The following is a 25,098-nucleotide window of genomic DNA, read 5'->3' as shown; positions in this document are numbered from 1 at the left end:
TATAGAAATTATAAATTTGGAATCGTGTGCACCTTGCATGGTGCACACGGTTGCAGAGCATAACGTTCCGTCAAATATGGCACCATCACACTCAATTTTACTTTTGGTGAAATTCAACATCTGATAAAATATCTCTCTAATCAGCTCAATTAAAGTTGAATACTGAATCGAAATTGATATCATATAATTATTAGTCGAGCTTCATAGGAGATCATAACCCTATTTGATACAATAGTTAGCCTATCAACTAATTTTGACTTATTTAAATATTATTAATTATTTGACTTAGTTAAATCATCAATGAATGTTTGATTAATCAACTTATTGTTTCAAAATACTAAAATTCAAAAAGCTGGTCAAAGTAACTTTTTTAATAAGATTTTTAAGAATATCATCTTGTATGTAATCAACTAACAGTTAATTTACTAAACACTTTTCTACAATCAGCTAATGCTATCAACTAACAGTTAATTTACTAAACACTTTTCTACAATCAGCTAATGCTATCAACTAGTCAAACATACTAACTGAATCAGTTAACAGTTATTAATTAACAGCCATTTACCAAACACCCCCATATATGTCACTTAGAGATCCTGAGTTTTAGACTAGTAACACATGGAAAAGTACATATATAAGTATATAACCCTTTATCCAATTGTTATACCATAGACTAACTTACGTATCTAAAAATTATATATCTGCAGTTAACATATTACAATATATATTTTTATTAATAAATTATATGTTTGTATATAAATTAAAAATAAATAATATATTAATTACATACACATAATATGTTAAATGCATATTACCTGCTGACAATGTTCCACCTTGTTTTTAGCTTGAAATAGTTATGGTCCATCCATCTTGGAGATCATGTTAGCAGCAGCATCAACTTCTTTTTGTTTAAACTAATGGTCTTCGAGGAGAGAGAATGAGTTGTTCTTTCTTTAGAAATGGTTGTTACAAACATATTACAATAATCAGTTACAATATTTTATAAGCCTATTACAAGCAAATCTTTCTATACTAGCAACTAAAATCTTTTTGAAGCTGGCTGCGACAAACTAAAGCTAATAAATGGCAATTATGTAAGTTTTAGAATGTCATTAGTTTTTATAATATCCCACTAGTCAATATCATATGAATTTCAATTGTCAGAAAACAATAACATTCTATCATAACTAACTTTAATTTAGCCAACTGTAGTTTGATCCAACTGTTGCTAACAGTAAAACAAAAACATATTCACTGGAAGATTGATGTGGCAATTGGATATAGTACAAAAACATAGCCAGATGCCCATTTGTTTATCTGTTTGACAAAACACCTCAAACTTTTCGTCTTCGAGTCCTACGCTTCAACTGAGAAATATAACAAAAAAAACTTGAATCAGTACAACCAGACATGACATATCTCATGGTCTGTCGGTCATGAAGGATGAACTTTGTTCAAAGTACAAGATTAGTGAGCATAAAAATCATTTCTCCACAGATTTTCAACTTGCTCTATATCTAGTATTATCCAAGTTGCAATTTTTCTGCATTTCGTGTTTTATAATTACCAGCAAAAAATGCAAAATGTTTGCAGTTTATGCCTTTCACAGCCGTTAAGAAATGCCTAACACAAGTGCATTTTGCCAACCAAAGAATATACAAGTAAGAAAATCTTACAGCATCTTTATTGCCACCAATGACTTCAGAAGATGATGAGTCAACAAGTAGTTGTTCTCTCTTCTTTAAGCTTGCTGCAGAAAAATACCAGCTAGGCAGTTAGGCAATTGGAACCACAACTCCTTGATGTTACCAAAGAGAAAAATCTATGCAGCAATAACTTCAAAAACTAAGCTGAATAAATTACTGCAATTGTTTGATAAACTTTCAGGTCACTCTTAAGCTATTTCTAATTTGCGCTAACCCAATAATGCATAAGACAATTAGCCTAATCAAATAGAGTAGGTGGGCAAACAAATTTTTAATGTATAAACTAGTCTTCAAGTGCATTAAGGAAAAATATTATGTATCAAACATGAAAAATCAATACCAGTCAGAGGAATCTTTCTGCCCTGAAATTTGCTCTTATCCACTGATGCATTTTCTTGGCAGAAGGCACCTTCTCTGTTGTCACTGTAATAGATACAAGAGATTATTAGAGCTAATTGATTATATATGAATAAAAACATGAAATGTAATTTGAAACACAAGAAAATCATGCATTTCACCCAGTAGATTGGTCTAAGGAACAATGTCCTTTACCTGTTAGCAGTGCACAACAATACCACTCTCATATGTGCCCAAAGTGGCCCAAACAATTAAGCACAGTTCATAGGCCAGTAATCAAGTTAATTTTATTTTAGTTTAACTGTTGGCTAATTCAAGCACTAGAAGGCAAACACACTGGTGACATGATTTGAGGTTAATGCATCAATCATTTTTAGAAAAGTATAGTCCAAGTTGCAGTAATAAGAAAAATCTGAGTTACTTTTTTTAAATTAAAATGACTTGCCAGAAATGAAATGATCAAAAAGTGTGTATAATAAAAAGAGAAATCGCATTTGGCCCCTTAACTATTGGCCACTAACCAATGTGGGACCCCATAATTTCAAATGTGTTTATAAATGTCATGTCTCATTTTTTTCAAATTGTTGCCAAATCAACCCTGGAACAAAGAAACTCCATTTGGGGTTTGCATTAATGTGCCTTAGACATCATATAGATAACTACCCACATTACCTTCTTTTGTCATGAAGGGTGACAGAGTAAGAGAATAGCAAGCTTTTGTTGACAAGGAGGGAAGGCAAAAAGAGACATTAGTGAAAAGTGAGGTTTTTGAGCAGAGAGCATGGAAGCACGAAGAAAGAGAGCCCTCAAACTACAATGTTGAAGCTACCAGACAATGGCAAGAAAACTTTCAGATGGTGGCTAGGCAACTTCGCAGTTCAACAAAATTATTCACAGACATGTTCATACTTTGTTTGAGTAGCATATAGATGTCTTGTAATCATTTAATTCATGAAACAAAAATAAACTTATTTTCCTTCTCCCTTATATTTCTACACACCAAGCAACGTTCTTGTGAACAATGCTTGACAGTGTTTGTAAAAAAACCATTAGTATGATTCATAAAAACCCTAGATTTCAAATTAACCTCTTGTGCCACTAGCTTCAATTTATTGAAGCTTCTAGACACGTCAGTGGTATCTAACATGGATAGCTCACTTTTTCCTGTTGCAATAGCCACTCCTAACCACTGCTCCAGGCTCATGTGCCTGTGAGTGAGCCTTATCTGATGGTTGATAATGTACTAAAAAATAAAAGGATGGGGAAGGATTGATGCCCAATTGTGCAGTCTGTTATGACAATCTCTCTCTCCTAAGAGTTGGTGCCTCGCTTCAGACCATTTAAGACATGCATTTCAGCCTGGAACAAAGTTAAGTCAGTATATACTAATGATCTCTCTTGATTTTACATTTGTTGAAAATTTGGTTAATTTGAAAAAGGAAGGGGCAAATATAGAGGTTTTCCTTGGGCAAGCCCAGAGTTTAACAAGTAAATTCAATAAGTTCATGCCTATCGGTGGAACCTCGGCAGAAGAAGTTGCCCAGCATAGTACATTTTTTATGGTGCTAGTCCAGTCTAAGGCTCAATTTTTGTAGCATACTTGAGATCAGATTAGTGGGAGTGACTCCATGTAGAGCACAGAATTAGTGTTTAAACAACTTCTTTAGGTAACACTTCCATACCAGGTGAGATCTCTACACCTACTCCAGGAGCCTCTCTAGTCTATGAGTCTTGAGGAAGTCGTGGTAATATTCAAACTGGAAACTATGGTGTGCAGAAAAAGGCTCCACTATCATGTATAAATGGAAACAAAGGAGAAGGAAGAAAAGTTTATTTATGTTCTACGAATCAAACGAGTGCAAGGCACTTGTGTGTGTGTGTGTGTGTGTATAGAGTGAGAGAGAGAGGAGAAAAAAAAAAATAGAGAGACCTTTGAGCTACTCAAACTAAGTATGAACATAAGGATGACATAGTAAATGGATGATTATCATTCAACCCTTAAATGCCTTAATATTCCTCAACGAAAGGCAAAAATATCGTCACCACCCCCTTTAAACAATGTCAATACTAATACAGGGGGAGCTTTGGGAGTTAGATCCTAGCTGCAATGTCATCGAAAATGGTTCTCTAAAGAGGAAATGCTAGAGGTGAGGTTAAGGTTATAGTGGAAGTTTTTCCTGGTCTAAGGGACACTTGATTGTACCATTTTCTAGACCCAAATTAGTGGAGGGAACTGTTAGATATAAACAGTTATAGAAGATGGAAAGGCATAGAATTAAATAGACTAGGAAGTGAAGAGTTGTAAAACAGTCCATTGTGGTAGTATATATATCTAAGTGTAGCAGTGAAGAAGAACACACACACAAAATAGAACAAACACATTACGTTGATGTCCCTTCTTTCTAGCAACATGGTATCAGAGCCGGCGAGAGTGTAGTGGGCCGTGATCGGAAGGAGGAGGCGATGACAGGTCTCAAACCGCGCCGCCATCAGAGCTTCCACGCGCCGACGTCGTCCAGCTGCTCCGGCGCCACGCGCCGGCGCGTGAGGCGTTCTCCGGCCACCATCGACGACGGCGATTACTCCGGGGAACTCGCCGTGAGGAGTAGGCTCTGCCCAGGTATGTTGTGTGGAGTTTTGGTTTGTGGATGATTGCACTTAGGGTTTCCGAACCTAGGTTGAACGTGAATAAGCAATTCATTGTTGCTTTAAGTTTTTGGGCTGTTGAATCACTGCTTCCAGAAGTCTCCAAATAGTGGTATATCAATTAATTTGTAACAGCATCAACGTGAATAGGCAGTCATGGCAGAAGGAAGTAATAAGAATATTACTGTTGTATCTACTCCATCTAAATTAATTGATATAGTGTTGGCTGCTGATGGGTCTAATTTTGCTGAATGGAAATTCTTGGTTAAAATTAATTTAGATGGAATGGGTAAAGGTGACCATTTAGATAAAGATTGCCCTGCAGATAATAAAGAATGGGAAATAGATGATAAAGCTTTATTATCACGGGTAATTAATTGTATTGATAGAAAGGTGATTTTATCAATGCAACATTGTACCACGGTTAAAGCAGTGTGGGAGTTAGTATCTGAATGGTTCAGTGGGACAAGTAATTTGAGAAAATTATATCAGTTGTCTCAAGATGTCTATAGACCTAATCAAAAAGGTCGAGATCTGAGAGACTACTATTATGATTTTAAAAGCTTAAGTGAAGCTTTATGCACTGCAATGCCTATTACAACTGATGTGAAAACAATGAAAGAACAACGTGATCAGTTAATTGCTTTTAGTTGGATTTCTGGGCTTGACAAAGGATATGAGATTCTTAGGTCACAATTATTGGGAAACAAGGAATTAGGGTCGTTGGACCAAGTATTTTCTCAGATACAAAATGCAGCAGTAACTGTTGACAATAATGAACCGGTTGAGAAGAGTGTTTTTATATCACAAGGGAGCAATAGTGATGGAAGTGTGTTTGTATCTCAAGGAAATTATACTAATGAAGGGTATAATAGTCGAAGTGGAGGTGGTCGCCAACGAGGACGTGGTGGAAGAGGCCGTGGAGGAGGTCGTGGAGGACCAAGGGTATGTTTCAATTGTGGAGAACCGGGCCATTTCAAAAATCAATGTCCTAAATTACCCAGGCAACAAAGGTTTGCTAACACAACCTCCGGATCTGAAGGACATATGGTAATTATGACAGATGAGGAGTTAGCAGCGTTCAATCAACTGAAAATGTCTTCTCCTATGCAGTCTCCATCTCAGTTTCCATCCAGTCAACCGTCTTCTTCTGCAACCTTTGTCCAAACAGGTAATCCTGTTGCGTGTGTGTCCTCTTCGTCTACACAGTGGGTCATTGACTCTGGAGCTAGTGACCATATGACAGGTAATTCTAAGGGTTTTTCCACATATTCTCCATCTAATCCTGGGGTTATGGTTACTCTAGCAGATAGGTCATCCATTTGGGAAGAGGTAGTGCTGATGCAGCCTCATCATTACCCTTGTCATCTATATTATATCTTCCAAAGTTTCCCTTTAATTTGCTCTCTGTTAGCCAGATCACACGGTTTTTGAATTGTTCTGTCTCATTTTTACCGGGTTATTGTTTCTTTCAGGATCTTTTGACGAAGAAGATTATTGGTAAGGGGAAGGAAGTCGGAGGACTGTATGTGTTAGAACAATCTATATCTCCGTCCAAGGCCATGTTGAGTGATACCTCTCCTTTCCAGCTACATTGTCGATATGGTCACCCATCACTATCAGTCCTAAAGAAACTCTTCCCTAGCTTAGAATCACTGTATACTTTGCAATGTGAGTCGTGTGAGTTTGCTAAGCATTGTCGGGTTTCCTACCCTCCTCGTGTCAATAAAAGAGTACGATCTGTATTTGAACTTGTTCATTCTGATGTCTGGGGTCCTTGTTATGTCACAGGGAAGAATGGGTTTAGATATTTCGTAACCTTTGTGGACGACTTCTCTAGGTGTACATGGTTATATCTTATGAAATCTAGAGATGAGTTGCTTACAATTTTTTGTAGTTTTTGTGCTGAGATCAAAACCCAGTTTAATAAAACTATTAAGTGTGTGCAAAGTGACAATGCACAAGAATATTTCTCTAAACCCTTTTCCACTTATATGGGCCAACATGGGATAGTTCATCAATCCTCGTGTGCGTATACACCTCAGCAGAATGGAGTGGCAGAAAGGAAAAACCGTCATTTGTTAGAAGTAGCTCGGGCAATTTTGTTTCAAATGAAAGTGTCTAAAGTCTTTTGGTCTGATGCTGTTCATACAGCATGTTTCCTGATCGGATGTCTTCGTCAGTCCTTCAAGGTCAAATTCCTTATTCTTTAGTGTATCCGACTGAACCTCTTTTTCATTTCCCACCCAAAATATTTGGATGTACTTGTTTTGTCCAGGATGTTCGTCCATAACGCCGAAAACTTGATCCAAAATCTCTTAAGTGTATATTCCTGGGATACTCGCGTACTCAGAAGGGTTATAGATGCTATTCACCTGACTTGGGGAGGTATTTAGTGTCAGCTGATGTTACTTTCTTTGAAAACATGGTGTTCACTGGGGGTGTTGGGTCGTCTGGGTATGGATCTACTCAAGACAATGACTTTCTTACATATACTGTTACCATACCTGTCGAGTCTGTTTCTAGACCTCCCATTACACAGGTGTATACTCGGCGGCCGAGAGATGAAGTGGCACCACCCGAACCACAAGTGAATACTTCTTCCTTACCAGAATCTTCGTCAAATGATTTGGATCTTCCCATTGCCCTTCGTAAAGGTAAACAACGTTGTCAAAATTCTATTTCATCTTTTGTGTCTTATGATCATTTACCATTATCATCTCGCACCTTTCTATCACGTTTAGATTCTGTGTCAGTTCCAAACACTTTGAGTCAGGCTTTAGCACATGATGGGTGGAGACATGCAAGGGAGGATGAGATGACTGCTCTTGAGGAAAACCATACTTGGGATTTGGTACCCCTCCCGGCCGGTAAGACTGCAGTTGGTTGCAAGTGGGTTTATGTTGTGAAAATGAACCCTGATGGGTCTGTGGCCAGACTTAAAGCTCGTCTAGTAGCAAAGGGATATACACAGACTTATGGTGTTGATTATACAGAAACTTTCTCCCCGATAGCTAAGATAGCTTCAGTTCGTATTTTTATTTCCTTAACTGCATCTAACCACTGGCCTCTGTATCAGCTAGATGTCAAAAATGCATTTTTACATGGTGATTTGGTTGAGGAAGTCTACATGGAGCAACCTCCTGGGTTTGTTGCTCAGGGTGAGTTTGGAAGGGTGTGTAAATTGAAAAAGTCTCTATATGGCCTGAAGCAATCTCCACGAGCTTGGTTTGGGAGGTTTAGTAGTGTGATTATGGAGTTTGGTATGCAAAGGAGTCAGTGTGATCATACTGTCTTTTTCAAGCATACTAATGTTGGGTGCATTCTCTTGATTGTTTATGTTGATGATATAGTAATCACAGGTAATGATGCAGTAGGTATTGAAGCTCTTAAATCTTTCCTCAAAGAAAAGTTTCACACGAAAGATTTGGGAGTGTTGAAGTATTTTTTAGGGATTGAAGTTGCTCGCTCTCGGAAAGGAATATTTCTCTCCCAAAGGAAATATGTGTTAGATCTGCTTGATGATACTGGGTTGTTGGGATCAAAACCATGTGAGACCCCTATGGAGCAGGGTGTGAGACTTGTGGGGGGGGGGGGGGGGGGGGGGCCTTTGATTCTCCAGAAAGATATAGGAAGTTGGTGGGAAAGTTGAATTATCTCACCATTACGCGTCCTGATATTGCTTTTCCAGTCAGTGTGGTAAGTCAGTTCATGCAAGCACCCATGCGAACTCATTGGGAGGCAGCAATTCGAATTGTAAAGTATCTCAAGAATGCACCAGGTAAAGGCATTCTATATGCTGATCATGGACATGCCAGAGTTGAGGCATTTTCGAATGTTGATTGGGCAGGTTCGTTAAGTGACAGGAAGTCCACAACAGGGTATTGTGTGTTCGTAGGAGGTAATTTGGTTTCTTGGAAAAGCAAGAAACAGACTGTTGTGGCTCGGTCCAGTGCAGAATCTGAGTATAGGGCGATGGCTCATGTGACGTGTGAAATAACTTGGGTGCACAATATGTTGAGGGAGGTTGGTGTGTAAGTGATGAAGCCCATACATTTATGGTGTGATAATCAAGCAGCGATACATATTTCAAACAATCCAGTGTTCCATGAGCGTACCAAACATATTGAGGTAGATTGTCATTTTGTGCGTGAAAAGATTCAACAAGGCCTCATTTCCATGGCTCATGTTCGTAGCGGCGATCAACTAGCTGATGTGTTCACCAAAGGGCTTAGCAGGGACAGGGTTGAGTATATTTGTAACAAGCTGGGCATGATTAATATCTATGCTCTAGCTTGAGGGGGAGTGTTAGATATAAACAGTTATAGAAGATGGAAAGGCATAGAATTAAATAGACTAGGAAGTGAAGAGTTGTAAAACAGTCCATTGTGGTAGTATATATGTCTAAGTGTAGCAGTGAAGAACACACACAGAAAATAGAACAAACACATTACGTTGATGTCCCTTCTTTCTAGCAACAGGAACCAAGGAAACCACCTTGTCTTTAGTTGGTTCTCTTGGCACTCCACTGGATGGTCCTTTTCCCAGAAAATGATTATAAATATGATAAATTCACTGCTAAAACAGTTTATACTCTGGGATATGAATCATTTAATGATGAAATATTAGACTCCATAACACAACCAGAAATGGAGTATTCTACAAGCAAGTTATATAAGATTCCATTTTCTGTGTTTGCTAGAGGGAAATCTGGTCTGCAGCACCTTTCAATCATTTGCAGTAGAGTGTAACCGGTGTGCATCCATTAATAAGCTGGTGTAAGGAAATACTATATGGACTCCTACTTTTTACTCCCTATTAATTTGGCACGTTTATTGATACAAAAAAAAAAAATGGACCACAATTTTTATTCATTTTCTTTTTTTTTTCCTCCAAGGACATGTGTCAGGAGTTTTATTCTTTGGGAGTCCACTTATCATTTTCCAAATGAAAATGGCAACTTTGCTCTTACATATAAGCTTAAATACAGAAGACATGCCATTTTACATAAATACCCTTGACAAATTTGGCAATGATTTGTTATAAATAAGTGATGACATTTGCCAAAGTTGACAATGAGTAATAATGTCTCTTTTTGAACTTCAAATATTAAAAGCTAAAATTAAAAAGTGAAAAAAAAAATTGAATTTTAGTATAATTATATTATATTATTTACATAGTAAAGTACTAGTTAGTAAGACCACTATGGCAAAAAATTGAATAATATCTAAGACTTCTATACGGAGTAGTAAATATTTAAGTAGCAGGTTGATTGACGTCAAATTGTAATTTTGTAAACTGCTATAAACAAATATTGGGCTACGGTCACTCAACTGGGCTATAATGCACATGAGCCAAACTACACTAAAAGATTAAATCCAACCAATTAGATAGTCTAACTCATGGCCTTATAAAGGACTATGATCTCTCTTATTTTATCAATGTGGAACTTTAACACTGGGTCATTTTGAACACTTCCCTCAAATGGACAACTGGGCCATTTTGAATCTAACCGGTTGACCACTTGAAATTGGACCGCACCCTCCCCGTTGGTGGACCGAACAAGGGGGCTTACGAAAACTTGACCGCCACCAATACCCATAAACCCAAAGTGGACCAAACACAGCCAATGAAAATGGGACTCTTAACATAAATAAAATGAAAATGGGTTTGTATATTTTTTTTTTCTAGTGAATTATACCAAAATAAAAATTGTAAGCATATTTATCAAAAATAGTAAGAGCGTACCAGAACCTTGATTGGCGTGCATCGAAATCCTACAATATTACATTTTATGTTACTGAGCATATCTGATATGAAGTAGAATACAAGAAGTTTGCAAATTGAATTGAATTGAATTCAAAAGACCAACGCCACTCTGTTGAATACATTTCATAACTAAAGTCCTAATGATATATCTATTCAATACCAACTCACATTAGCCATAAGCCCATAACAACATTATTGAAGACAAGTACACCTTTAGCTGTAAATGCTAAAAGAAATAACCCTAACCCATTTATAAAACTTTAATCAGGTAAGCCTCAGTCCTAATGGAACAAAAACCAGAGATCCAATGTATTCCAAAGGCACAGGGACATTGGGTAATTTAGTACGGAGTAATACCTTGCCTGGAAAGGAATGGTTACTCATTGTCTCCCAAATCTATAGCATGTAGCTTTTGGTTTAATACATGTGTTTTGTGTGTGTGTGTGTGTCACTGTGTCCTTTGATATTTCCTAAGTGTGGGAACCTATGATGGACAAAAACTCTCAAGTATTAGCATTTCACATTTTGGAAACGTTTCTTTCTACAATTTTATGGGAACTCCAAAAACATTTTAGGATCGTTTTCCTAATTTTTAAAAAGCATTTCCAAAGTAGAAACTAGTAAAAAATTAATATCTATACATATTTAAAGAAAAAAAAACACATTTATATTTATTATATTTCTCTGTTTCTCTCACATTTTGTATCCTATGCTTCCCCGTTTCCCGTTTCTATGCTACCTAGCTCTAGGTTAGCCTAAGGGTATATGTGTGTGTGTGTATGTAGTCATGTATAATCTTTAAGGTATTTAAGCTAGACTTAGATAAAATATACCCTGTTTATTCAATAAGTAGTGAATCAAATGAGGCAATGCAGGTGAAGAGAAAGTGATTGCCCAAAATGTGACCAGTCATACCTGAATCAAAGATCCAAACAGAGTTAGACTAGGAAACAAGGGTGGTGTAAACATTATAAATGGTAGGATTGCCGGAAGCTTCAGAATAAAAATCAGGGGAATCAGTCTGCGAATGTGGTGTCTTCAGTTGCTAATGTTGAGAACAAAGTTTAATCTTTGCAGATGACTATGCTAAGTTCTTAAGGTACCAAGAATCTTCATCATCTGCCTCAATCGTAGCTACTGCCACTTCAGGTAATCCCAATACTTGCCTAGTCTCTTTAGCTTCCAAGTGGGTTATCAATTCGAGTGTCACAAATCATATGACAAGTAACTCCAGCCTCCTATCTACCTTTCAATCTTCTCCATCCACTTCCCATGTCACTTTAGCTGATGGGTCCACCTCTAGGGTGCTTGGGATTGGCACTGCTACTCCAACTCCCGATCTCCTATTATCATCTGTCTTGAACCTTCCCAACTTGTCTTTTAATTTGATTTCTGTTAGTCAAATCACTCATGCTTTGAACTGTTCTATAACTTTTTCCCTACTCACTGCATGTTTCAGGATCTTACGACGAAGCAGATTATTGGTAAAGGACATGAGTCTGGTGGCCTCTATATTCTTGATTCCAATATTCCAAGAACTGTTGCCTATTTCAAGGTGGGTACTCCCTTTGAAGCCCATTGTCGCTTAATACACCCTTCTTTACCTCTATTAAAAAATGTGTCCGCAATTTCATAAGGTGTCTTCTTTAAATTGTGAGTCTTGTCAGTTTGCTAAACGAGAGTCAATAAACTAGCAAATGCTCCATTTGATTAGTTCATTCTGATGTTTGGGGTCAATGCCGTGTTATGTCTAAATCTGGGTTTCAATACTTTGTTACTTTTGTTGACAATTATTCTCGCATGACTTGGGTATATTTCATGAGGAGTCAGTCTGAATTGTTTTCTCATTTTCATGCTTTTTGTGCCGAGGTAAAAATGGAATTTCATATTCCTGTGCGTATTTTGCAAAGTGATAATGATAAAGAGTACTTTTCTGAACTTTTTTCCTCTTATATGAGTAATAAACATGGTCTTTTACACCAATCATCTTGTGTTGACACTCCATCTCAAAATGGGGTTGCTGAAAGGAAAAACAAACACTTGTTGGAAACTGCTCGAGCTCTCCTATTCCAAATGCAGGTCCCCAAACACTTTTGGCTGATGCAGTTTCTAATGCATGTTTTTTGATTAACTGTATGCCATCTTCGGTATTACGTGAAACAACACCCTATCAGTGTCTTTTTCCCACAAAAGTTTGTGTTTCCTATTCCACAAAAAACGTTTGGATGTACTTGTTTTGTGAGAGATGTTAGGCCTCATATTACAAAGTTAGATCCAAAATCTCTGAAATGCATCTTTCTGGGATATTCTCTTGTCTAAAAGGAGTATAGGTGTTAACTGCCCGTCCACAGGAAGATATCTAGTGTCGATTGATGTAACCTTTCATGAAGATGTTCCCTTTTCACTTCCCTCAACTTCTGGAAGCCACAGGGACAATGATGATGTTCTCATCTATACGGTTACCACCACTTCCGCTTCTATCTCTACTTTACGACCACCAATCACTCAAGTTTATTCTCGTAAACAACATTCTGTCCCTCCAGAAATAGTTACTCCCAACCAGAATACTTCTTTGGCTCCTAACACAATGCCCGTCTCATATCCTGAGTTGGCTTCTCCGTCAGATGATCTGGATGACTTGCCATAGCCCTTCTCAAATGTAAAAGATCTTGTACTTATCTTGTTTCATCTTTTGTCTCTTATACTCACTTACCTCCTATTTCCTACTCTATTGCTTCTCTTGACTCCATACAAACTCCTAAAACTGTAAAACAAGCCTTGTCCCACTTTGGTTGGTGTAATGCTATGATTGAGGAAATGAATGCCTTAGATTTCAATGGTACATAGGACTTGGTAAATTTACCTGCAGGAAAGAAGGCCATTGGGTGCAAATGGGTGTTCGCGGTGAAGGTTAACTCTGATGGGTTAGTAGCTCGATTGAAAGCTGGTCTAGTTGCAAAAGGGTATACTCAAACCTATGGTATTTGATTACTCTAACAAATTTTCCCCTGTTGCAAAATTGACCTCTGTCAGGTTGCTCATTTCTCTGGCTGCTACGTATGATTGGCCTAACATAGTTACATCAACTAGACATTAAGAATGTTTTTCTACATGGTGACCTTCAGAACTCTACATGGAGCAACCACCTAGGTTTGTTGCTTAGGGGAAATATGGTAAAGTTTGTCGCCTCCGCAAATCTCTATATAGCCTAAAGCAGAGCCCTCGTGCATGGTTTGGGAAATTTAGTCAAGCGATTGAAATGTTTGGCATGTTGAAAGGGAAGTCTGATCACTCTGTTTTTTATAAGCATTCTAAAACAGGTAACTATCTTATTAGTGGTCTATGTGGATGACATTGTCATCACTGATAATGACACTGTTGGTATTGTATCTCATAAAGACCTTTCTTCATAGTCAATTTCAAACTAAAGATCTTGATACATTAAAGTATTTTTTGGGTGTCGAGGTAATACGAAGAAAGGTATATTTCTCTCCCAATGAAAATATGTACTTGATTTATTGACAAAAACAGGGAAACTGGGAGTTAAGCCATGTAGTACTCCAAGATCCCTAATTCACAGTGCCATTTGATGATCCAGAAAGATAGAGACGATTGGTTGGTAAGCTAAACTACTTGATTGTAACCCGTCCTGATATTACATACTCAGTCAGTATTGTAAATCAGTTTATGGCTTCTCCAATTGTTGACTATTGGAGAGCTGTTGAACAAATCTTGAAACATTTAAAAAGGGCTCCAGGACGTGGAATTGTATATCAAAACCATAGACATGAAGGTTGAGTGCTTTGTAGACGCAGATTATGCAAGATCTAAGGAAAATCGAAGATCTACAACCTGATTTTGTGTCTTCTTTGCGTGAAATTTGATCCCGTGGAAAAGCACGAAGTAGAATGTTGTCTCATGGTTAAGTGCAGAGGCAGAGTATAGAGCAATGGCACAAGCAACGTATGAAATCTTGTAGATATATCACATTCTGAATGAAATAGGATTCAAGACTCCTGTTCCTACAAAGTTATGGTGTGATAATCAAGTGGCTCTCCATATTGCAGTCAATCCTGTCTTCCATAAACGAACCAAGCACATCAAAGTTAATTGTCACTTCATTCGTGAAAAGATACAACGAGGCTTAATTTCTACAGGGTTTGTGAAGACAAAAGAACAATTAGGATATCTGCTTACAAAAGCCATGAATGGGTCTCGAGTAGATTACTTATGTAACAAGTTGGGCATGATCAATATCTATGCTCCAACTTGAGGGAGAGTGTTAGACATTATAAATAGTAGGAATATATTTAGCATGATATTAGGGATTAATGTGCATATTCTCAGGGATTGAGTTCCGAACCTTACCTTAGTGTATAGCTTCTTGTATAAATATGTATGCTCCTTAGTCTAAGAGATATGAAAAACATGTATAGAGTTCTTCTGTTCACAGGTGGCATGAAAGGTGTTGGGGACAATGGAGATTCTAGTGGCTATAGGTGGTTGAGCAGTAATCGCATCTCCGTTGCACATTTTACTATTGACCGTAGTTGCTAAAAGTTAGTGAGAACACTACAATAGAGTGCCACAAAGTTGTCAAAAAACCTTCAATCTAAACTAGTAGGGCCGGAAAAGCGCAAATAAGCTCTCTATAAAGTTTTGCAACAGAAGATTGTCAAAGGTGACATCATGGACCAGCACACGAGGGCACACAGCATATGGAACAGATACAACTGTCGATCATTATCAAATTTCAGGCGTTGGATTGCCTAGAAGAGAGGAATCTAATAGTGCTGACAATGAAACAATTAAGTCACCAAAGAAAGAGAATGAGCAATAAGCCGAAGGTATTACTCTTTGGACATACAATATGTGCAGGTGTATCACAACTTTCTGAGGTTTATTTTCACACCCTTGGACTTGTAGGTCAGAAGAAGATTTACAAAGTGAGACCATTGGAATTATTCTTTAGTGATCTAAACAGTAACTTTTCTGGTGAGAAAAAATAAAATGTATATGTAGCATCTTGGTTAAGATACAATGTTGAAAAGGAAAGGGATAAGTGTATCTCTATTCCATACTAAAACTGTTGAACTCTCAAGTGAAGTGTATATATGTATTGCGATAATGAATACTCAATGAATATTGAGAACAGGCAGCCTACGCTTAAATACAAGCTAAAGGGAAACTCCTAACCAGTTATTTCAAAATTCAAATGAGTAGTTAGGAGATTTCCTCTAACAACCTACTAACACTCCCCCTCAAGTTGGAGCATAGATATCAAACATGCCCAACTTGTTACATATATATGAAACCCGATTTTTACACAATCCTTTCGTGAATATGTCAGCCAGTTAATCACCGCTCCGAACGTGTGTAAGTGATATGAGTCCTTGCTCCACTTTTTCCCGTATAAAATGGCAGTCAACTTCAATATGCTTCGTCCGCTCGTGAAAGACCGAATTATTCGCGATGTGTATGGCAGCACAGTTATCACACCACAAATCTATCGGTAACTTCACTTCAACACCCACTTCTTTTAGAATGTTACGCACCCAGACTATTTCGCTTGCCACATGAGCCATAGCTCAGTATTCCAATTCAGCACTTGAGCGTGACACCACATTCTGCTTCTTACTCTTCCAGGAGACCAAGTTGCCTCCTACAAACACACAATAACCTGTCATAGACTTCCTGTCACCTGGTGAACCAGCCCAGTCTGCATCGGAGAATGCCTCAACACGCATATACCCGTGGTCAGCATAAAGAATCCCTTTTCCAGGAGCACCTTTCAAATATTTCACAATCCGAACCGCCGCTTCCCAGTGAGTTTGGGTCGGTGCACTCATGAATTGACTAACCACACTCACTGGAAATGCAATATCTGGACGGGTAATTGTGAGATAATTTAATTTTCCCACTAACCTCCTGTACCTCTCCGGATCTTCAAACGGCTCCCCTTCTCCTGCCAATAACTTCACACCTTGATCCATGGGCGTATCACACGGTTTTGACCCAAGCAGCCCCGTGTCCCCGAGCAAGTCCAACGCATATTTCCTCTGTGAGAGGAATATGCCTTTCCTAGAGCGTGCAACTTCAATTCCCAGAAAGTACTTCAACACTCCCAGATCCTTAGTATGAAACTCAGACCCGAGAAAGGACTTGAGTGCCTCAATCCCACTTGTATCACTGCCTGTAATTACAATATCATCTACATATACTATCAACAAAACACACCCATAGTTAGTATGCTTCTAAAAGACAGTATGATCATATGCACTTCTCTGCATTCCAAACTCAACAACCGCATTGCTAAACCGCCCAAACCACGCACGCGGAGACTGCTTCAGCCCATATAAAGACTTCTTCAGCTTACACACTTTCCCAGACTCCCCCTGAGCAACAAACCCCGGTGGTTGCTCCATATAAACCTCCTCACGCAAGTAGCCATGTAGGAAAGCATTCTTCACATCAAGCTGATGCAAGGGCCAATGTCTCGAAGCTGCCAAAGAAATAAATATCCGCACAGAAGTTAACTTGGCCACTGGGGAGAACGTCTCGGTATAATCTATACCATACGCCTGGGCGTACCCCTTTGCCACCAAGCGCGCTTTGAGTCTAGCCACAGGCCCATCCGGGTTCATTTCCACCACATACACCCATTTACACCCAATAGCAACCTTACCAGGGGGAAGTTGTACCAGATTCCAGGTCTAGTTCTCCTCAAGGGCGTCTACCTCCTCTACCATCGCACGCCTCCAACCATCATGGGACATTGCCTGACTCAAAGATTTCGGAACAGGAATAGACTCTAACTGGGACACAAAAGCACGTGAAGACGCCGATAAATTGGTATATGACACAAAAGACGGAATGGGACGAACACAACGACGCGTACCTTTCCGAACAGCGATAGGAACATCCTGGTCTGTCGACGAAGATTCTGGTAAGGGAGGATTTACTGGTGGAACCGGTGGGGCTGCACGCGTATCACCTTCTCTGGGCCGCCTGTGATAAACCTGCGTAACAGGAGGCCTAGACTCTACTCCTACTGAGTCAGGAATAGTAACAATATATGTCAGAAAATCATCTGTCTCGGAATTACAACCAGACGAACCAGGGAACTCTTCACTGAATAGAGTATTCTCGAAGAACGAGACATCTGCAGAAACCAAGTATCGCCCCAAATCCGGGGAGTAACACCGATACCCTTTTTGAGTACTTGAATATCCCAGGAAAATACATTTTAATGACTTAGGATCGAGTTTCCCTCTTTGAGGACGAACATCCTGCACAAAACACGTACACCCAAACACTTTAGGAGGAAGGCAGAACAACGGTTTGGACGAATAGACGAAATGACAAGGACTCTGACCCCCAAGGACCCTTGTAGGTAGGCGGTTTATTAAGAAACACGCTGTATGAACTGCATCTGCCCAGTAAACCCTAGGGACTTTCATTTGAAACAACAACGCCCTAGCCACCTCCAACAGATGGCAGTTCTTGCGTTCTTCCACACCATTCTGTTGGGGAGTGCTGACACAAGACGACTGATGTACCATCCCATTCTGACTCATATAACTCGAGAAGGAACGAGAAAAATACTCAGTCTCATTATCACTCCGCAAAACCTGTATCATTTTATTGAACTGAGTTTTGACCATCGCACAGAAATTACAAAAGATCCCAAACAACTCATCTCTGGACTTCATGAGGTATAGCCAAGTGTGTCTAGAGAAATCATCTACAAAAATTACAAAATATTTAAACCCAGACTTTGATACTACTCGACATGGCCCCCATATATCTGAGTGAACTAACTGAAATAAAGACTCAACTCTATTATCGACTCTAGGAAGGTATGGCACCCGACAATGCTTAGCAAGCTCGCATGACTCACATTGCAAGCCAGATAGAGATTCTAACCCCGAACACAACTTCTTTAAGACAGACAAAGGCGGATGACCATACCGGGAGTGCAACTGCAACGGGGACATATTTCCCAATAAACCAACCGGAACACCTCCAGAATCTTTGGACAGCCATTCTAACACGTACAGCCCACCGACCTCCTTCCCTTTACCAATAATCGTCTTCGTCAACAGATCCTGAAACATACAATATCCAGGGAAGAACATAACACAACAATTTAGGTCCCGGGTAATTTGACTAATTGACAATAAATTGAATGGAAATTTTGGGAGATATAACACAGAAGTGAGAGGCAACGACGAACTAACATTCACACTACCTTTACCTAAAACAGAGGTGGATGAACCATCTGCCAAGGTAACCGTAGGACCATATTTAAGGAAACAATATTCGGAAAACATACTTAGATTACCTGACATGTGGTCACTGGCTCCAGAATCAATGACCCACTGTCGAGACGAGGAGGAAACACAAGCAATAGGATTACCTGTTTGAACAAAGGTAGCTGACGGAGACGGCAATGACCCTGGACCAGCGGGAGACTGCGAGGAAGACAACTTTAACTGATTAAACAAAGCCATCTCTTCTTCAGTTATCATAACCGTCCCTTCTGGTTTAGAAGCAGAATTAGCAAATCTCCTATGGTCGAAGAGTTGTGGGCATTGGTTACGCAGATGACCGGGATCACCACAATTATAGCAAGCCCTTTGCCCCCGACCTCCTCCGCGCCCTCTACCTTGTCCCCTGGACCGACCTCCTCGACTATCAGTCCCACTATCTCCTTGTGAGAAAAACACTTGTTTCTCCAACGTACTATCAGTACCAAGATTCACTGACGCATTTTGAACCATAGAGAAAACTTGGTCGAGCGAGTCTAATTCCTTATTCCCCAATAATTGTGATTTCAAAACATCATACTCTTTATCTAACCCAGAAATCCAACTAAAAATATGCAACTGATCACGTTGTTTTTTCATTTTATCCACTTTATCAGTAATTGGCATAGCAGCACACAACGCCTCACTTACATTCTTGGAGTCATAATAGTAATCCCTGATGTCCCGCCCTTTTTGAGACGGTCGATGAACATCCTGGGAGAACTGATATAACTTCCTTAAATTACTTGCCCCGCTAAACCACTGATTCACTAACTCTCACACTTCCTTCGCACTCTTACAGTGCTGTAAAGATAGGATTATCTTCCTATCAATACAATTTATTATACGCGAAAACAATGCGTCATCATCTTTCTGCCACGCTTGGGCTTCGGTAGGGTCATCCGGACATGTCTCAATTAAATGTCCAGCTTTACCCATACCCTTCAAATTTACTTCAACTAAAAATTTCCATTCCCCAAAATTGGACCCATCCGGTGCCAACACCAAATCAACCAATTTAGATTGAGTTGACACCACAGTAATAGTCCTATTTTCTGCCATAATAAACACACAAAACCAACCTGGAGATGTAGACTTCAATTTTATGCCAAAACCCAGTCCACGCAGCACCCTGGCAGCACAACCACACGCAGAACCAGTTCTGGAAACACAGCCCACGCAGAACCCCTCAACACCGGACGGGGGTATTGACACAGACGCGTCGGGCAGACTGAGGCGGAGCTAGCCGCGTCGGCGGCGACCGGAGGCGAGGTCGGGAAACACCGCACGCGCCGACGCGTGGCGTCGGAGCTCCGAAAGTGCGGCGGCGCGTGGACCCTCCGATGACTGCTCCGTTCCTCCCGGCGGCGGCGCCTCCTCGTTCCGATCAAAGCCCACCACCCACATCTACCGCTCTGATACCATGTTGAACTCTCAAGTGAAGTGTATATATGTATTGCGATAATGAATACTCAATGAATATTGAGAACAGGCAGCCTACGCTTAAATACAAGCTAAAGGGAAACTCCTAACCAGTTATTTCAAAATTCAAATGAGTAGTTAGGAGATTTCCTCTAACAACCTACTAACAAAAACAAATGAGTACAACACATAAATATCAATGGATGATTAGATGATAACCGTCCAACCATTAGTATTTCTCAACAGATTTAACCACCTAAAACATCAAATATTAAGTAGGATATGGATCGCAGTAGGTTACAGAATTTGAGCAGTATACAGGTAAAATAAGAATTTTCTATCGCAATGAATCTTTGAACAATAGAATGCAGGCTTAGGGGCTGGGGAAGAATGGAAGTGAGTCCAATGACAGATGGAACTAACTCACCTTGTCTGCACTATTGCAGGAATCAAAACCTTCCACTAATCCTGAACAAGAACTGATGAATCAAAGATAATTGTGTTACATGGGAAGACACAAAGCCACAAAGGTAATAAAATACATTCTTGAAGTAGGTGCTCACCGTCTGTCAACAGAAGACAGTTCTGTATGATGCCCAATTAATGTTTCACCTTGATTTTGGATATCCTACATATTTTACGAGTTAGAGCAAAGGGATAAGTAACATTACAAGTACAAACTAAGCATTATGGTCATAGAGACAACCTGGGAGACATGATCATTTGACGTAGTCCGTTTTGATGATTTAATTTGTTCAGCAGTACTGTTACATCTTGTGACTGTACCGATTTCTTTTAAGGAAAATAAATGCTCACCCTTCTGACTGAACATGGATCCTACCATAACATGATTGGTAGATGGAAGAAGTTCATTTCTGATCACTTCTCCAGAGTTTCTCTGTTCACCCCTTTCAACAGGAGCAGAAATTGATAACATAGGTTCATTTTCCTTTCCTCTACCAGTGAGGTGTGGCAGGGTTTCATTTGGCTCCTTTTGATCTGAATGTGGATTATGACACTGCTCTCTAGTTGTAGTGAGTGGGATATAGCCTTTCTTGCAAAATGCTGATTCTGATTTCAATCTTTTAGTTGCATGTGTACGCAATGAATCTGCTTGACTTTTTGAGTAACTTTTACCAATATTTCTAGCTGTCTGAAAAAGATTGGATTAAAAATCAATACTAGACTCCCAAAACAAACTACTGAGAATCAGCAATGAGAACAGTGTCAGTACCCAAGATGAACTTATGATATGCTGAAGAAATTTATTGGTGAAGGATTTATCAAGTTGGCAGTACTTCAAAGAATTACCACCTCCCTGTAAAAGAAGAAAGGACTAAAGAGAAAGATTTATGTACAGCACACACTAGGCACTGAAGGAAGAACTGAAACTTACCTGGCATTTGTAACCAGAACTAATTTTGTACAGTGACGATGGCAGTAGAATAAGTCCAGGAGTATGAGTTGAAGAGGAACTGCTGTTAGCCAATGAATTCAAAAAAGAAATTCCAATATCTGCTAAAATATGAAGCTTCTGCAATATGCCAAAATATTTACTGTTAAGAAGTACATGCAACATAGGACAATAATTTTAGAAAGCACCACTTACATGAGTCATATGGTCATCAATAGCATCCTCTGCCTTTTTGATTGCATGAAAAAGATTTCTTAAGTATGAAACATCATGAGTGATAGAATCCATATCCCGATCCAAGCAATTAACATCAACCAATGCCTTGAGTGTAAGAATAAGTGGCCTGGCCCAAATGGTGTAAGTTTTAAAAGAGTGGAGAAGGAGCAAATTGCTGTCTAATATCAAATTAGACACATTAATCAGTACACATATTCGAAGCCACAAATAATCAAACAGAAAGCACATTTACCTAAAAAACTGAGCGTAAACCTCTTCATCTTGACTTTCAAATGGGGGAAAACTTGTGTCATGGGCAAGAACATGGATCAAGAAAATGACAGTGTAAACAGGAGAATCTGTCACTTTTCTGGGCATTACTGAAGTTTGGTGCACTCTAGCTGTATCGCTATAGTCCTTTATAAATTCCTCCAAATTTTTCATCGACTAATTTAAAGACCAAATCAGCAGACAGCAGCAAATAAAATATAGCCATGTAGGTATACCCAAGAAAGCATAACTTACAATATCACTCAGATGTTCTGGAGAGTCTGATGCAGCAAATGACAAAGCACAAGCATATCTGCAAGGTATTTTATGCACCCTCAAAAGCTTTTGCACTTTATTTACAAAGTGTTCACGTATAAAAGGAGAATTATCCTAAAATAAGTAAAAAACATTAGAATTACTAGTTTGGAGTTTGGACCATTAAATATCAAGCAGAATGCAAAACCAAGAAACTCAAAAAATAGCAATACATACATGGCGGTGAATCATCAATTTAGGCTGAATTAATATAAAAAGGAATCAATGAGGGAAAAATTCTGAAAAGCAAAGTAAACAGTGAAGCAAATGATCAACTAGACCTCAGACCACCTTAAATAGGCTTTTTCACAACAAGAGGAAACAGTTATCCAAATTGGGTTCCATACAAAGCTTAAATACTGAAAGAAAGCAAACAAGCACAATCAACAAACAATAATCAAAACCAAGCATTTGTAATTGTCAGAATTATGCATGCAATATGTTAGTTGAGTATTAACAGCCTGTAAATTAGGCCATTATTGTAGCCCTAGACTTAGCCCTGTATAATGTACATTACTACTACCAATTTCAATATAGAGAATCCGGACTCCCACAACAAATTATCCTAAACTATGAGTTTTCTCTTCCCTCACTAGCTTAACATGAAGTCAAAGCCATGTTGGAGAAAACACTAGCCTTTTTCTCGCTTTACCCACTAGAACACTTTTTCTCTTCCACCACTACAGATCTGATCCACTCTCTTCTCAATGTCTTTTTGGGAAACCTACCACACCACCATGTCCAAAACCTCACCACAACCCTGTGACTAGGACACCACAGCCAAAACCTACATCACTCGTCCCTACCCTCTTCCACTATGTGCTTTTCAGTGCACTTGCTTTGTTCATGACATGAGTTACAGTAGTGCCAATCTATTTGCTGAGTTCATCTAAAGCAATTGCTCTAGGAACTAAAATATGGCATAGTAACACAAGTTGATTTCTGATAATCTAGTAGCATTGCATATCACCTCGAATAAAGTATTTCATGAGAAGACCAAGCACATAGAAGTTGGTTGTCACATTTCATCAAAAGATAAGATCTGATCCAGATTCATTGCTATTAGCTTTGCCAACTCCATTTACCAACAAGCAGACATCAGTAAAATAGTAAATCTCTCACATCGGCTGTGTGTGTGTGCGCGCGCGCATACTTTGACGAAATATTTGCAGCATATTAATGAAAAATAAATAAATTTTCAAGCATTGATCAAAGTCGTTCATTTTATGTATTTTCTTGTAAGGGCACTATAAGACAGTGACACAACATTGTTTTTGCTGCCACAACCAATGACTTGGTGGCTAACAAAACCATGAAACCAGAAACTCCATATGACCTCACTATGTTAAAAACAGGTTCTGGAGAAAGAGTAATAAGATTGCTAGCAAAAATATAACTCACCAACTACATAAATAGTTAGGTGTCATGAGCTATTTAAGGTTATTAGGAGTAGAATATCTACCTTAGCCATCAAAACTGTAAGGCGGAAAATCTCAGGTGAAATATGCAAATCCCACCTCCTTGAAAGCCGAAGAACAGACTTTGCAGCAGCCAATCTATAATGAGCGCTATCAGAATCACTACAAGATGTAGATTTATGAGATATCAGAACCATTGCAAAACGGAATAAGGCATTCACATTTCTGAGTAAAGCAGCACACTAAGATTATCTTAGCATAGAAGAAAAGTTGCAGAAATCACTACACGGTAAACAAATATCATGTTAGCCAACAATCTCAAAAGTAAAATTTAATCATAAAACAGAGTTCCAATTACAGCACATAATGGTGTCCTGTATAGACAAAAGAATTAAAACAAACACACAACTTTTATGTTCATGCTTTGGCATGTAATGGCAAAATTAAAAGAATGTATAAGCCATTGAGAATTTATAACTTTGGTGTTCCATACCGGAAGTATCTGTATGCTACCTACTTTTATAATCTCGGCAGAGCAATAAAATTTTTCTAGAAAAGTCTAAACCAAAATGCAGGTTGGTTTTGTTGAAACACAAAAGATGTGTCTGTAGAAATATAGCTGTTGAAGTTGTGTAGGGTTGTGTCTATTAGGATTGTGTCTCTTAGTCTGTATATATTTATCTATTGTCTCCTCATTGAGACAAGCAAGTAATAAAACAACTCTTCTACATCTTTCTCAACATGGTATCAAGAGCCAAAATCAAATTTTGATATTTTTTTCGTTGAACAGTAAAAGTTACTGTTCATCCGAAACTAGTCTTTCAGATTACTTGCTATTGGTGAGTTTTTTTCTCAAATTAGTACTACAAATCTCTTACCCATCCTCCGGCGACCCTTGCCCATTCTTCCGTGCAATCAGATTTATTTTTGGTCGCAATGTCTTCCGACGAAAATTCTGATAATTCGGGTACTGTTTTTCCTGCCATTCCTGCCAGTAATCTGCCTACTCTTTCGAGCTCTATTTATGTGCCTAATTTGTCTGGAAGCTCGGTGATCACTTCGGAAAAATAATGTGGTTCTCAAAATTACCACTCTTGGTCGGATGCCGTAGAGTTATGGTTTATGGGCCAAGGTGTTGTTGACCACTTACAAAAGGGAGTGGATAAGATACCGGAAAAAGATAAGACAGTTTGGCAAAGGTTAAATGCTCAACTTTGTAGTCTCCTTTGGCAGTCTCTTTCTCCACATTTGTTGCC

General features: G+C 38.8%; 1 protein-coding gene across 4 annotated transcripts in view; it reads right to left on the bottom strand.

Moving 5' to 3' along the window:
• Positions 1-1,086: 1,086 nt before the first annotated feature.
• Positions 1,087-25,098, bottom strand: part of LOC109177339 (sister chromatid cohesion protein pds5) — a 52,363-nt gene continuing 28,351 nt past the window's right edge. For 3 of the 4 annotated variants that reach the window (XM_019326664.1, XM_019326666.1, XM_019326667.1), the window contains 13 exons: positions 23,887-24,004; positions 22,365-22,499; positions 22,093-22,286; positions 21,819-21,966; positions 21,606-21,743; positions 21,444-21,527; positions 20,916-21,362; positions 20,773-20,837; positions 20,637-20,688; positions 10,458-10,486; positions 2,047-2,129; positions 1,677-1,750; positions 1,087-1,367 (listed from right to left, as the gene is read on the bottom strand). In XM_019326664.1, the coding sequence (XP_019182209.1) occupies positions 1,335-1,367; positions 1,677-1,750; positions 2,047-2,129; positions 10,458-10,486; positions 20,637-20,688; positions 20,773-20,837; positions 20,916-21,362; positions 21,444-21,527; positions 21,606-21,743; positions 21,819-21,966; positions 22,093-22,286; positions 22,365-22,499; positions 23,887-24,004 (1,600 nt within the window). In that variant the 3' untranslated portion in view covers positions 1,087-1,334. The remainder of the gene's footprint in view (positions 1,368-1,676; positions 1,751-2,046; positions 2,130-10,457; positions 10,487-20,636; positions 20,689-20,772; positions 20,838-20,915; positions 21,363-21,443; positions 21,528-21,605; positions 21,744-21,818; positions 21,967-22,092; positions 22,287-22,364; positions 22,500-23,886; positions 24,005-25,098) is intronic. The other variant, XM_019326665.1, reaches the window with a different exon arrangement.

This window comes from Ipomoea nil, unplaced genomic scaffold (genome assembly GCF_001879475.1).
Source record: "Ipomoea nil cultivar Tokyo-kokei standard unplaced genomic scaffold, Asagao_1.1 scaffold0804, whole genome shotgun sequence".
In the NCBI taxonomy this organism is placed as follows: Eukaryota; Viridiplantae; Streptophyta; class Magnoliopsida; order Solanales; family Convolvulaceae; genus Ipomoea; species Ipomoea nil.
This window is presented reverse-complemented; position numbering and strand designations above follow the sequence as displayed.